General features: G+C 39.4%; 1 protein-coding gene across 2 annotated transcripts in view; it reads left to right on the forward strand.

Moving 5' to 3' along the window:
- The window catches only part of ADCY2 (adenylate cyclase 2), a 216699-nt gene that overhangs the window by 162919 nt on the left and 37728 nt on the right, over positions 1-16052 (forward strand). For both annotated transcript variants that reach the window (XM_030041979.2, XM_030041980.2), the window contains 2 exons: positions 3823-3907; positions 15399-15536. In XM_030041979.2, coding sequence (XP_029897839.1) covers positions 3823-3907; positions 15399-15536 — 223 coding nt within the window. The remainder of the gene's footprint in view (positions 1-3822; positions 3908-15398; positions 15537-16052) is intronic.

Genomic DNA, 16052 nt, shown 5'->3' on the forward strand with positions numbered 1-16052 from the left:
ATTAATTATTCAAAACAGGTATTTACTGATGAAACGAGAAGATGAGGAGGATAGCCAAGATCATGAATTATTTTGACTTGGAACTATCTGAAGCCTGGGAAGTTCTCATATTGTTTCCTCAATTTTAAACTCTGTCCCTCTGTAGGTTATTGTCAAGGGTTGTCCTGTTAGGGTTCCTGGTGGGGCACTGTAGCAGAGAGCAGACCTTTCAGAAATGAGGGCATTCCTTGAAGCATAGGAAGAGGCAGGTAAAAACTTTGCTGCTTATGGGATCCCAGGTGGTCTTCTGACAAAATGCTTTGCCCACATCTGTCAATGCAATGCATTTGGTGACTTGTGCAATGCGTTTGATGGCTCTACACGATAAAGGCGAGATTAGTTTACCGCGAAGACCTGTACTGTTTTTGTAATGTTCCAGTGACAAAAAAGAAATGCATGTTATGGCTCCCCTATGGTCATTGCCTCAAATGAGGCTTGTTTATGGTGGCACTTAATTTTTAGTAATTTGCTTCCCATTATAGCATTTTCAGCCCACTTCTTTCATTCTAAGGAGCATGTTGTGGTTTCAGCCCAGCCGCTAACAAAGCGCCACACAGCCGCTCGCTCACTCCTCCCCCCCAGCCCCGGTGGGGTGGGAAGGAGAAAATACAAAGGGAGGCTCGTGGGCCGAGACAAGGACAGGGAGGGATCGCTCACCACTTACGGTCACGGGCAAAAGACAGGCTCAACTTGGGGAAAAAACAAAATCAATTTAATTTGCTACCAATCAAGTCAAAACAAGGATATTGGGAAGTAAAACCAAACCTTGGCACACCTTCCCCCCCGCCCTCCCTCCTTCCCGCCTCAGCCCCACTCCCGGTTCTCTCTCCCCAGGGGAGCAGGGGACGGGGTCGGTTCCTCACACCTTGTCTCTGCCGCTCCTTCCTCCTCGGGGGGAGGAGGACTCCGCGCTCGGCCCCTGCTCCAACGCGAGTCCTTCACATGGGCTGCAGTCCTTCCGTCACAGACCGCTCCAGCGCAGGCTTTCCCATGGAGTCACGGCCATCTTGGGGGGCACCCACTGCTCTGGGACCGGCTCCTCCCTGGGCTGCAGGTGGGCACCTGCTCCCCTCCATGGGCTGCGGGGGCATCCCCTCCTCCTTCCCTGACCTCGGTACCCACAGAGGGGCTCCTCTCACATCCCACTCCCCCAACTCACTGCAGGTTTCCCCTCTTAAATCTGTTCTCCCACAGGTGTTACCACTGTCACTGACGGGCTCGGCCTGGGCCAGCGGCAGGTCCGGCTCCGAGCCGGGGGAGCTTCGAGCAGCTTCTGACAGGAGCCGGCCCTGCGGCCCCATCCCTGCTACCAAAAAAACCCACACCACACAAACCCATAACAGAGCAGTATGAAACTATTTCAGCTTAGCCTAACTGAAGCAGAAGTCCTGCTGTTACCAGAAAAGAAGCTCAAATCTGCTCAAATCTGGCTTCTAAGATACCACTTTTCCTTATCCTCAGTCCTTTTCTCTTTGTCCTGATAATCAGAATCTTGTTCAACTTGCTATGTAATTCTTTTTCTTGTGCCACTTCAATAACATCATTGATGATGTAAAACAGCTACAAAGGCCTTTAGTTCTTGCCTGTTGCCCACATGATTAAGTACTGTTTGCATAAGCTCTCCTTATGCCATGTTAATTTTATTTCCCTTGCTCTCCGGCTTCTCTCAAAAACATCTTCATTACTTCTTCTACCAGGATGCACTCCAAACTTGACTCGTAAGGCTATTCTTGTGTTGAATCATTTCTTAAGGTGTGCAGGCTCCTTTTTTGTATCCTTCGTATCAGAGAAAGAATAGCAATAGTTTGAAACGCAGGAATCGTTACTTGAATCTTACTGAAGGACATATATGATTGGATGTGTTTAGGCATATATAGAAAATAAGCCTGTTAATTACATTCCTTTTCCTTCATCTCTTCTGTTGCTTACTAGATTTTAAATTCCGAAGAGTAGAGACTGTAGTTTTACATATTCTGATGTACAGTTTACTGCCTCAGTCTCAATGAGAAATTCTTGGAGAACATGTATTCATAAGAAATAATGATTTTCAAACAACTTCTAAACGAAACATTATTTCAAGATTAATATATGTTGTGAATTGCCAGCTGTTTGTTTTTCATCAGCTGTTCACATCAGCCCAAAATCTGATGAATAATTAGCATATAAGAGGCGCTCTTAATGATTGGCAGGGAAGCTCCTAAATTACTCTCCAAAATGCTTTTAATGGCAGCAATATGGCATCAAATTGGTTTGTGAAGTTAATGCTTTTTTGTTCATTCCTGAAAATAGCATCTCTAACACTGTTGTTAGATCAAAATATTTTCCAATATTTGTACGTAATCTAAGGAAATTTTTCCATAGAGTTCTACTCCTGAATTTTTAGTGTTATAGTTTCTAAAATGCATGTATTTGAATTTACATTGGCATCTCTCAAGAAGAGATGTATGCTTTTATTAATAATGTTTTTTAATTCTGAATCATACATTTATGGAGGAGCTAACTTAAAATGTAACATTTATTACAGTTTTGTGGAAAAAGCAAGGGATATAAAACTTATTTCTAGAACGTCATGCCAATATTTCTAGCATATAAGGTTTGATAAAATAAGATATTTGCTGGTGCTCAAAGGAGTTGAGAGATATTTTTTAATGCTGTAAAAATGTCAAATCTGTGGTTAAAACTGAAAGCAGACGCTCAGGTGAGAGACTTCATGATGTCATCTAGTTCCCTTGCTTAAACAACTCAGTTGGTCCAGAGCTTCTGATCTCTTCTTGGCATTCATTAAACATAATTAGGTCCCGCCGCATCCTTCCCTAGGCAGCTGTGCTAAGTAGCTCTCATGTGGTGCCTGATGGAGCAATTACACTCAACTGTGGTATTCATATAGAGAGATTTCCACATTTGTGGAATGAATGCATGCACGGATTGTTACTGTATCCCTGTTTCTGTTTACTGAGTATCCGCCGATGCTATTTTGGGTAGACTTTCCTATTTATAACATACAAGAAAAGGATGAGCTAGAACATGTGAGTAAGGATGATTTCAGGGAGAGTATAGATTACTCAATTTTTTTAATCTAAAGTCTGTTGTTGTTTTTCTTTTTTCTTCATGGTGTTTAGTTTTCCTTCTATCCTGTCCTCTGATACTTCAGAATCTACTGGCCAGCCAATCAAATTTGATACAAAATGGAGTTTTCAGAGGTGTTGAAACCTAATTCATTCATGAAATAGCAGTCACTGTATTAGGGCCCTTGCTGACTGAGAGGCTGCAGCATCACAGATACCACAGGTTCTAGCCACAAGACACTGAAAACTGGACATCACTGTCCCATGCTATTGCTTTTCTACCTTTGCGGGGGAATGTATACTACCAACAAGTTAATTTGGTGTATCTATTAGACTCTTAAATTATTATAAAATCAACAGCATAAAAATAAAGCAACAAGAAGCTTCTTTAATACAGGCTTTCTAAGTAAAAACAAAACATTGCTGCTGTTAATGCACTCTGTCATTTAAATTAGTTGTGTGGAAATTATTATCTTCTCATGGTAATAGTTTTACAAAGTCAGAGTTAAAGCCAATTCAAGCATTCCTGAGTTGACAAAATGGCAGGAAAAAGGCCTGTCATTCTGGTAAGGATTGGAATTGCTTTTCCACAGTGTTGAAGTTTGGAAGTTGCAACTTGCACATGGTAATTTTTCGTATCATCAGTATTATACACAAAGGAAGGTCATACTACAAATGTGTAACAGAGAAATTAATACATGTTTTCCTTTTCTTGTAGAACATCTCTTCTTGGAATTTCATTTGGGGCTGCATTTCTCTTGCTTTCCTTCATTTTGTTTATCTGCTTTGCTGGACAGCTTTTGGTAGGTATTCAAGGAAATGTAATCCAGTAGTTAATGGTTTTCTTTTAAATAACATGTTCTGATTTTGCCAAGTCACTGCCTTTGCAGAGTAACAGTTAAATGAGAAAAGCTTGCATGCACAGGCTTCTGAGGACATTGTTTTGTCAGTGTTAACTTGCTGTAAAATGTCCTCATATATCTGAAAAACAGAAAATGCCAGTGCAGTGACTGTCTGTACCTACACTGATATTCTTTTTCCCCCATGAAGCTGGATCCTCTGAGAGGTTTGCATTATTGTTTGATTGACTGTCTTTTAAAAAATTTTTGTTACTGTGCTTAGAGGGGTTGACTAATCTTATCAATGCTTTAATTTGGGGGAACTGTGTATTTGTTTAAGTGTTGTATAAGACCATTTTCTGAGTTTAGAGACTATTTCACGATAACAATTTAATTTGATATATAAAAACTTTATAGTAAAATTCTAATTTTGCCATTGAGTGGTCCAGGTGTTACTGATGCCTATTACTGTACCAAATAATGTGCTGAATTTGAGAATTTCATTTAATTCAAGATTTGGGCAAACCTTTCAGCATTTCATAGTATAATTTACAAATATTATTGTCCTCCTTTCAGTTATTCTGAAATAGATCCAACATATAACTCCATCTAGAACAAGGTATTTCAGGATTTGTAAGAAAGTGAATGCAATTTGAATTTGGCATGTGATCTGGAGTAAAACTATCTGTATACTTGTCACTTAATCCCCACTTCTTTATCTTTACATCTTCCCACAAGCTCCCATAGAGAAAGCTGAGAGAAATATCTTTTATGAAAAAGCAAAACATGCACATAGGAAAGACAATTACATCACTATGCAGTAAAACAGTAAGGAAAGGTGGCCTGGCAGTTAAAGCAAGAAACAGAGGAAGCGGGATTTTAGAATTTCTCCCTCTTCCCTTGAGAGGCTTGTAATTAACCAGGACATGTTTTTAAGAAAATGTAATTAATGTACATTTCAGTTGTCTTTCCAATAAGGTAGGGATGCTGCCACTGCTCAGGAATTCATCTGAGATATAATGCAACAGTATTTTAAAATATTTTAAATCCCTGGAGTGAGGTCCTAGAGGTATTGCTATTATGTAACAGCAAAAATTAGTTCTCATGTAATGTCAGACTTGATTGCTGTTTGTTATTGACATAGGAGTAAAATGATGGAGTCAGAGTACTGCTGTTGAATAAGCAAATTAAAAAAAAAAAAAAAAAATCCTTCAAGGAAAAGCCAGCCTTTTTCCTGTAGGAAAAAGAGGTGCCAATGAAATGGTATGAAGAAGTGCTGGGACATAAACTCTCCTGGGGCTTTTGTTTATAGTGTAGCTTAGGAGGAATACAAACATATTTTTCTGCATTTGAAGGGATGGCTAAGCAAATATCCCAAGTCAGAGTTGAGGAGTTGCACCGCTTGAATAGTATCTAACACCTGCTTTCAATGCTGTTTTTCCTGTGTCTTGTATGTGCTGTAAATACTTCCCAGAAATGGAGACCTATTATTGCATTTCTGTTGACTTGCAAGATGTCATGTTCTAACCTAAATAGCTTGAAGAGGGGCTATTTATGTCTAGGGGCTCTTATGTCTTTATGAGTTCAGCTGTTCTAATGCAGAAGCTATGCTGCTAAGAAGCCTTTCAGCAAGTAAGTTATGACCATAGTTGATGCAGCGCTCTTTCCTTCACGAGCGTGGCCATAGTTCTGTAAGGTGATGGATGAGAGGCAGCTAACAAAGGAGGCAGTAGGTTTATCTTTCCCCTGTCCTATCCCTGAGATTTCTTCCTTCATGTCAAAATCCAGGTATTGTTTTGCAGCTTTAACCACAGTGACACGCTATGTTAAGTTTCAGTAGCATGTCCATTGCAGTATCTGACCCATAATTGTAAATGCTTCCATTCCAGAAGAAAAAGCCTGAAATTCTCAAGTGAACAAGTATCAATATCTGGGTTTTAACGCTATAGTGTCAGTGTTAACAGAAATCACACTTTATTGTCCTAATCCCAATTGGGTTTGGGTTTGGGTATTTTTTGCCAGTGTGGGTTTTTCCCACCTCTTTTTCTTAAGGGATACATTTTGGATTCCCCTGCAGAATGCTTGTAGTAAATGTGGATGTGCTTGTGTGTACACACACCTGCATGTAATCACAGAGTTTAAAATCACCAAAGATCTCTTTTCTAAAAATGTACAAAAAAAGAAGAGCATTTTTGGGGCCTGACTGACCCTGACAGATGAACTGTGGTGGGTTAGCCTTGACTATGGGCCAGACGCCCGCCCAGCTGCTCACTCACTCTACCTCCTCAGCGCGACGGGGGAGGAAAATAGGATGAGAAAGCTCGTGGGTTGCGATAAAGGTAGGGAGATCACTTACCAATTACTGTCATAGACAAAGCAAACTCGACTTGGGGAAAATTAATTTAATTTATTGCCAATTAAAATAGATCTGGGTAGTAAGAAACAAAACCAAACATTAAAGCCACACCATTCCTCCCCCCTCTCCCAAACTCAGCTTCACTCCTTCGCTCCAGACTCCTCTACCTCCCCCCAGGCAGCACAAGGAGGGCTGGAGGGTGGTCAGTACCTAGACATTTCTCTCTGCTGCTCCTTCGCTTCACACTTTCCCCCTGCTCCAGCGTGGGGTCTCCACAGGCTGCAGTTCCTTCAGGAACACCCACCTGCTCCAGCACGGGTCCTCCATGGACCGCAGTGTGGACATCTGCTCCAGCATGGAGCACCTCCTCCTCCTCCCTCGGTGTTTCCTCCGCTGTTTCTCACTCTTTTTGTTCCCTCCTCCTCTCTCTGCCCAACATTTTCTGCCCTTTCTTACCCAGGCTTTCCTCGAGGTGCCCGCTCGTGGCTGAGGGGCTCAAAACAAAACAAAACAAAAATCCAGACTGCAATGCTAAAATTACTAGCGCTTACAGAATTTAATTACAATATTGTAAGAAGAGATTTATGCTCGTTCTTTCACTCTGAGTTTATTATTAGTTGATTTTACTGTTTGGCAGCACTGCAGTGGGGTCCAACTCAATCTGTTTTGGCGTGATAACATCAGCCATTAAATAAGAATAGGAATATTATTCCTATTAATAAGAATAGGAATAGTTTCCATCAAATGATGCGACAGAGTGGGAGGACAAATAACGTGGTTACAGACTTCCAGCAGATCCTGCCTTTGTGGCGTGTCATCCCCTGCCGCTCTTGGGCAAACAGGCCGAGGGCAGGGAGGGCTGACCATTCTCATAGAAACAGTCGTTTCCCCATGGGCATTAAACCTTCATCAGTCCTAGCTAAAATTGGCATATGTCCTGAAACTTGAAGTGGATTTATAGCTTTTCTAGTCTAATTACTTCTTTGTCCCTATGCTTTTTTTTTTTTTTTTACTTTTTTAGATAATCACAGTATTCGGACTTAAATCTTAAGACTATGAGTATTTTTGGTCTTAAAGATCCTTTCTGGCTTACATTTTCATATTTTAAATGTTGGCTAATTCTTTTTTATTAGTTTTGAATATTTTCTTTTGATTTTCCTTGAGAGGTTTCCTTCCCAAATTACATGCAGATAGAGAACAGTGATTGTCCTTTAGCTTATATATTTTCTGTGTCTTTTCTCTTTATCTTCTTGAAGTATAGATGAGTTCATAGAATGAGTGTGAATGCCTCAGACTTGGTATCTGTTAAATGTGTTTTGCCTCCTGATGTGAATGCAAGGAAGCAAGAGATCTGGTTACCTAAATGATAGATTGGAAAATGTAATGCAAACACTAGGAAAAAAAAGCACAGTAAGAATGTAAAGGAAAGATCTCCATGGTAGCTGAGGTAGCCTGCTGAAGAAGTATTAGTCTCAAGCAGATGTTCTTTGTGCACTAATTCAAATACTGTCTCAAAAATTTCTTTGCATTACCTGGGACACATGTGCACTTAATTGATACCACATGCTCTTTGTGCCAGTTTTTTTCCATTAATATGAAATGTTTTTTTGTTGCATATGTTCATACCTTGCAAACCTATTTAGCTACTTCAGCTAACAAGGAAGATTAGAAGTAATAACATTTCTTTCCTATCATCTCATCTGAACATGTTTATAGTCTCTCTTAAATACCCAATTGAATGGTAGACTTAGCAGAGCACAATACCAACAAAACAAACATCAGAAAATGTTTGGCTCCGCATCTGAGAAAGATATTCTGATTTGAGGTCACCAGAACATCTAGCAAAGTGCAGTCAATATGTAAGCAGTCCTGTCCCTGCTAGAAGAGAGCATGTTATTTATTAGTTGAATTACACCACACCACTGACAATCTTTACCTTTGTTTGCAGGGATTTGTATTTTACTTTAAAGCAATTGGCATTGGTACTTAACAGTCAGAAAGACTGTGTACACTTAAGATACTTAAAAGCTCTGCAAGGACAGGAATATCAGCACCAGCACTACTTGGAAATTATTTTTGACCTGGAATCTTACCTCTGATGTGAGTGTCTCTCTTAATGTAGATACGACTGAAAGATCGAGGCCCTTCAGTTTCTTCAGTAGTAAGCCTTTGCTTGTAAATTAAGATTAAAACAGGGATGGGGGAAGACAGGGAAAAAGCAGAGAGGCACTTTGGCACCTACAGCAGGGTCCATGAAAGAGGCTCACCAAACCTAAAAGTCTTCTGATGAGTCTCTTGCACAGGCACTGCAACAGCAAATCCATCATCACTCAGTAAAGTACTATGTTCAGACTTCAGGAACTGTTAGAAATGTACTGATTTCAGTAACAAAAATCCTTCTCCTTACTCTTTCTTGAGTTACATGTTTATGACATGTTATGTAATTGTGAACAATGGAAGAAGTTGCCTAGCCTGGTGAAAACCACAAGTTTCTTACGTCTGTTGTGCCGATAACTTCTCTTTTAATATTTTTTGATGAGTGAGACTACCTTAATTTTTTTTAAAATCTGTCAATGCTGCCTTTTAGTGTCTTTGCCCAAGATGAGATTGTAAATTACCTCCAGATAGAGAGATATCCGTGTGTGCTTCCTACTACCAACACTCCAGTATGCAAACAATTTTCCCTACCATTAATTAATAAGAAGGATGAAAGCAGAGAGCATCCAGATTGTTTTGAAGGTTCTTTTACATATATTACCTGAGAGGTGATATCCAGGATGTTTAAGTACTGCATCATGGTCACAGATGAGGGCTCCTGTTGCATGAGGCAGTTTTTGGGTGGTACCTTCTTACTTGGAGACCAAGACTTGGTCAACGTAGAACGTACCATTCAGAACTCCTTCCTCTAGCTTAGTGCTCTGAGCACTGTCTTTAAAAAGGCCTTCAGATTTGCTCTTTCTCAAAACCACTGGCTCTTTAAATATTTCATGTGAAAGAAAAACTTGGACGGGAGGGACTGAAAACGTCGTGCCTTAAAATAGCATATAACACAGCAACTGTACGTTTTCTTGAATGAGGAAGGCAGCACAGGAAGTACCAGGACTGAACTCTGAGTGCCTAAAGACATATTTATACGGCGCTCTGCCATGTTCTTTGAATGAGATAGTTGAAGTGAACCACATGGCCATTTTAACATGACCCTTTGTGAAGGATAACAAACCCTGCAAAGTATGGTGAAATTAAAAATGTGATACCAACTTCAGTTTTTCCTGTTATTTCTTTATTCAAGATTCTAGCTTTTGTCAAACCAGTTGTGTCCAACATAAGTTGAGTAGACTCTTCACCTGGATGCATTTTGTATGATTCAAAATGCCTGGCTTAGATTTACAGGTGCCACCATGGAGTTCAAAAGCTTGATGTTACAGTACTCATTTTAGAACTACATTGGTCCTTTTTATCAACACTAGGAACATTAGAAAGTATGTGAAATATAAACTTGTGTCTCCATACAAAAATCACCCTTCTTCAAGCTTAGGTCACTGTAATCACTGTCAGCCAATTTTTTGGATTTACACTTTGGTGTCTTCTTCAAGTCTGAAAATGAGCATGTGAAAAAACCCCGAATTTGGGGGCTTTTTGTTTCTCTTGATTCCATTCTTTGTAACATCAGTATTAGCAAAATGTTAAGTTGTATTTGAATGCAAAATGCAAAGAACAATAATAGAACTATAGAAAATGTGATTTACTGGCTTTCTGTAAATAAGAGGTCTTCAGTCAAGATGTTCCAGCCTCTACTAGCATGTGAAGGAGAAGTGTGACAGCTCTTGCGACACTGTCTTTCATCTACAACATAGCTGTCACAATTAATTCTCGCACCAGTTCCTTGATCTCACTCAGAAAGACAGCATTCATTTTGTTAAAAGCTGAAGTAGGTTTTTGTGTGTGGAAAGACAACACAGGATATATTTTAATAACCTGAATATTCAAAATAAGTTATTACTCACTATCATGCTGAGCTGTCATATCAGATTTAACATGTTCAGATGAAAAGGTGATACATTAGTCACCTTTCATACTACAAATACCTATTATTTCTAGTTGGTAAATGATAAACACTGAACCATATTCTGCCAGCTCCACTTAGAATAAACACAGAAGCTAATGCTACTGAGATCTGATGTCTTACCCTTCTTGCATGCTTTCTAGAAATGATTACTTCCTTTCATGTCATTCTCCATTTTCTTAAGAAAATTGCAAATGAGACATAACATTTACAAGAAAAAGTGTTTGCGGTAAGCTATTGAATCAGCAAAATAAACCTGCATATTTCTGCCAGTGCTATTAAGAGTCTGAATTTAGTGATCACCCCAGCACTCCAGTTCTGCTTCCAGGAGTTCCCTAAATTTTCAGCAGTACTGAACTGCTGCAGTTGTACTATGTATGGACTGGATTTAGACTGCTTAAAAGTGAAATGAAGTTCAGCAAATTGGTTAATTCACATAGAGAATTATTGATCAACAATGTATTCTTTCATGTTTTCCAGGGAATTTCTACTCAGTGGTTTAAAGATTTTTAGTGTGAATCAGGGTTTTGTCACAAATTTTCCTTTCAGGAGCCTCATTGCCTTAACCTGTGTAGGCTGCTGTCTTTGCTATTAGAAAGACCTGTCATCTATTCAACAAACCAGGTGGGCATGACAGATGTACCAAATAAACAGTGGTCCTTTGCCTCCAGGACTCAGAGCTGTGCGTTAAACAGCCTGTCAAGAAATGCATCACTGAGTTCTGGTGTGCTTCTGTTTTACAAGTGGAAATAACTATCTACAACTTCATTTTTGAAGTTGCAGTCTAACAACACATTTCTCTTCAGGACAGAGCCAGCAATATCTGTAATTTTAGCAATAGCAGCTGTAATAATGGAATTTCTTTATTGATTAATCACACTGGCTGAATGATACATTGTTTCCTGAAATTTATTTTATTCTCTAGAACTTTTCTTAGTGATGAAGTTGCCCAGAGAACATAAAAATCTTTTTTTTTTTTTTTAATGGAAGGAGAAAAAGAACTTTTTAAAGAAATGCAGAAAATCAGTCCAGTTAGTTCCTCCTTGCTAAAATACATTAGCAAAGTCAGGTGATACTGGTAAAAATCTTGTAAACAAAGGAAATCTAGAATTATTGCAAGGAATTTTGGTACAGAAGTTACACAAGTCTGTTCAAAAGTGTACGAGTACTTGGAAAGCGATAAAGCAGTCCTCAGCAATAAATGCAGTTCTCAGCATGGACATTGCTAAGTAATCCTAGCAATTCTGTACTGTAACTTTTTCAATGATTACTTTAAAAAAATGAAGAAAGTTCAAATTTAACAATTGGAAGCATTGAAATAGAAAAGTCTGAGAAGTCTTCATCATTTGATGCCAACATTCGTGTATTTATATACTGGGATTCAACAGAGACTTTCTGTGTGAAACTTAATTTTGTTGTTCATCTGTGCAGAGGGAACCATCAATTTACATTGCTTACCACTAGAAAAACTTGAAAGCATCTTTTTTTTATGACATTGTTTTGCATCTGTTACTGGCGCATGTTTTTTAAGTTCTGAAATTGAAAGTAAGAGCTGCTAGAGCCTGTTGGTTCCAGTGGAGTTCAGGAGCTGGGGGAGTGCTCCTTCCTGGTCCGCTGGAGCCCAGTTTGATGGAGTTAAAGACGCAGGGGATCCTCCTGTCCCACTCCCATCAATGGGAGGCTGTCCGGACCGTGTCCCAGGTACAACCGGCAGTGAGACTGAGCACGTATTCCCAATGGGCACACAGGCATAAACCGTAGGCACAGGACCAGCCGCACAGATCCACGGAGAGAGCAGCTCTCTTACAGCACCCACACAACGACAAGCAGCACTCACGTAAATATGATCGACGCTGATGGTCTAGTGCCTCCTTGCTGGCTGATCAGGACTGATCTTTGCTAGTGCAGTATACACACACCCTGACTGTGGTCAGCCACAGGCACGCTCGCCTTTGTGGGTCACTCGGTGTGGACTTCAAGTCAATACAATATCCATGCCCAGGCTCTGCCCCCCTTAAGCAGTGACTGGCTCAAACCTTGGGTCTCTCCAAATATAGATCTCCTACTTCTCAGCCATGCCAGCTTGAAGTTTCCTAATGGTTACACACACACTCCCCGCACACCCTGTGTGTCTCTCCAGGGACTGGTCTGAGACACTTCAGTTACTGGCACCCAGGCCTCCCGTTGCCTTAGGTAGGTGATCTCTCTCTCCAGTGGCTGGCACCCATCCTGTGCTACTTGCCATCTAGGCCAGCATGAAGTTTGCTGGCATTTTCACACATGCAGGCTCAGAATAAGGACTGCACTTACACAGAAGGTGGTTAGAGATAGGATTTAATAAGAATATGCAATAGACTCATTTAGGCAAGTGTTTACATGTGGCCATTTCCTTTCATCCCTTCTCTTCTCCATTTACCTGTGCTTGTTCCTCCCTGATCCGCATTTATCCCTCCCTTTCCTCTCCTGTGTCCTGTCCCCTAAACATCCTGTAAGTTTTCCACATACCCACAATGCCGTTAAAACATGCCATAATGTTTCACACGATCCCAAGTTTCTCTCTGCTCCATTGCAAAATTATCTGCCCCGTGCCAGCATACTATCAATTTAGGCAGTAATCGCCCTTAATCTGCAGGGCATCCTGGAAAGGGAGTTTCTTTTGTTGAGGCTTCTTGCTAGGTTTCCCATCACAAACCGTGTCTGAAACATTCTCCTTCGATGGTCTTAGGAGCAGCAGGTTCAGTGGCTTCTGGTCTTCAGTGATTAGGTTACTTTGGTTCTAGCATCTATCATTGTCCTTTTGATCTTTGCCAGGTCTTTGTGTTTAATTTGATTATCCTTTAGTCCGATAACCTAAAACCAGTAAATTTCGTAATAAAATATATCTGGCTTAGGCCAGATAATTTATTTTCATCAACAGCTTCTTTTCTTGGAATTTCTTATCCTAAAGACTTTCCTTGAACAGTATAGCTCCTTGTAACATAATTCAGAAAGGAGAACACGATGTACTGCTTTATCTATATAATTTCTTACCCACTTCATATTTCTCATACTTTCTCACTGTTCCTGCCTAGCTTTGTCCCTAATCTAACTAATCCAGCTACTTCTAAGCTCCCAAGAAAATCACAGAATAATGTAGGTGAAGTTGTAGTAGAGCTCCAGGTGTGTGGTATGGCACAGGCAAAGAGTAATTTAAGGCATGATTTCGTGACTATTTTAATTTGCCATAAACCCATGCTCCTTGACTTACTAGGCTTTAGGCAGAGTAGACGGATAACTGAATAATTCATTTTCACACAAATCCATTCCCTGCATCCGGTTGAACACTCACCTTCTCTAGTAACAGCAGCAATCTAGGCTTTGTGCTTTTTACTTTAATAAAGTGGGAAGGATGACAAAACTTTTCTAAAATCTACATGTGGATTCAAATTATCTTGATATTTGCTATGTACTTAGGGGTGGAGAATAAGGTTTGGAAGTTCAAAAAGGAATTTGAGCAGGAGTTTCTTGCTCAAAAATGCAGGTCCCTTTAGCTTATGTTTTTTTTTTTTAATATGGGGGAGGAGTAATGTGTATATAAAGCTGCCTATTTTTTCCCTTTTCTTTGTCCATCCTTGAGATTCCAGTTATTGTTTTGCCCTCCCTGAAAACTGACTTCATTCATTCAGAATCTTTCCAATCCAGTATGCAAAACTCCCTGTCGTAAAGGGAAACAATATGTAAAAAAGTTCTAGATACATAGTGGACTTGTCCAAATAGTGTGTAATTAGGAGGGAAATATTACCTGCAGTATGACAAAGACCTTCATGCAAACTACATCACACGTGTTGGGTAATAGCGTAATTTAGCATGATGTGCCGAAGCTATTGAACCTGAACTAAGAGATAAGTGCTGTAAATTAAGTCCTGTATTTAGTAGTTTTTAGTGCTTGAGTTCTCATTTCAGAGACTTCCTGTGCTTGTATCTCTGATGATTGCTGTAGCTGGGGTGAAAACAGTAGGTAAAGTGATCTCTGATAATAGAGTAAGTAAATAGAGAAAACGAGTTGATAAATGCGAATGCTTTTGTGGGACTGTTGTGTTCCTTAACTTTTCATTGCCTTTTTTACAGAGGTTTCAGTATAGATGAATTTGACATTTGGAAAGGGCACAAGATGCTTCTAGGCAATCTTATCTCCTCAATGCTAAAGTTTTGGGAAAATTAATATTTATTGGATATGCCACAAATTGTTATTTATTCTGTGTGACCATCTGGTGCCTCTAGGCACTATGCATGTATGAATGGAGGCTATTTCAATGTGTTCTTCGAAGCAGGTTAAATGAGTCAGAGCTTTTTATTGTTAATTTTTGCCACTATATAAGAAAAATTTTCTATTCACTAAATGCTCTTTGTATCAAATTTTAAGTCCAGTTGTTGTATGAAATGCTTGTTTGTTTTCTAGATAGTTTTAGGGAAGGTTGATTTACCTTGCTGACTTACCTTTCACATAAACTGTCAAACAAGTCTCCAAACAAATGAAAGAAAAACCCAGAAACCCCACTGTTTTGTAGACTGCCAGGGATATGAGTACAGCCTATATCCTGCATAAGGAGTCCTCTGTCTCTGTCAAAGACTTTGCAGAGTCACTATTTACATTTTGAAGTTTCCAGAGGCTACTAAATACTGCTCTTTCAATTGAGGTGGGGGAGGGCAGTTTGTTTGCTTGTTTTTTACTGATATTAGAGGTAATGACACTGCTGTAAACTCTGTATTTCTTATTATTAGTAATATATATTGAATATTTAATAAGGTACTTGCAAATTATAATTATTCAACAGAATTGATATTATGGCAGATATTTTAACTAAACTTGCGTTTAGTTTCATGTATAATCATGATCTGTAACTCTTATGAGAATATAATAGTTGAATATTTCTGTACAATGTTTCAAGATTAATGCTGCCCTCAATCTTGAGCTTTCTTAATTCTACCCTTGTTTACAGTAATCAAATATACTAAGGCTATTTTTGTTTTCTCTTTTTTAAACTCTTTGCACTTAGCAATGTAGCAAGAAAGCATCAGCTTCATTGTTGTGGATCCTGAAATCATCTGGAATAATCGCAAACCGTCCTTGGCCACGGATCACTCTTACATTGACAACCACTGCTATAATATTAACTATGGCTGTATTCAACATGGTAAGGGAAGAAAGGGTGATTTTTCTTGTTTTTTTGTTCTTTTAATATCTTTTTTTGGTTCAGTATTTGTTTAGATGTCGACTTTATGGCCCATGGCTATGCCAGGAACCTACATGTTAATGATTGCCAGAGACAGAAATGTAAAGCAGAGCAACAGAAAACATAGTGTATAATGGGGACCTCTGCAAATGGGATGCTCAGCAAGAGCTCAGATCCTGGCTAAGTTTATTAAAGAAAAATGTAATTTATAAGGAATAGAAGATAGTTAAATCCCATGTTTGAATTGTTCAAATCCCTTGCTCATCTGCGCATTGCTTAGAAAAGCAGCATATTGCTCAAAGGATGAAGTATCTCCTCACAGGATGTGTGGAAGACTTTGTGCGAAACAAACTAAGCTTTATTCAGATTTGTGATGCTCCTCTGCTGATCACAAAATGATCATAATTTATACATTATTGAATTTCATTTGCTTGTCTCTTTTTTTGAAAAAGGAAAAAAATTCAAAAGTTACATCAA

This window comes from Aquila chrysaetos, chromosome 18, assembly GCF_900496995.4.
Source record: "Aquila chrysaetos chrysaetos chromosome 18, bAquChr1.4, whole genome shotgun sequence".
Classification (NCBI taxonomy): domain Eukaryota; kingdom Metazoa; phylum Chordata; class Aves; order Accipitriformes; family Accipitridae; genus Aquila; species Aquila chrysaetos.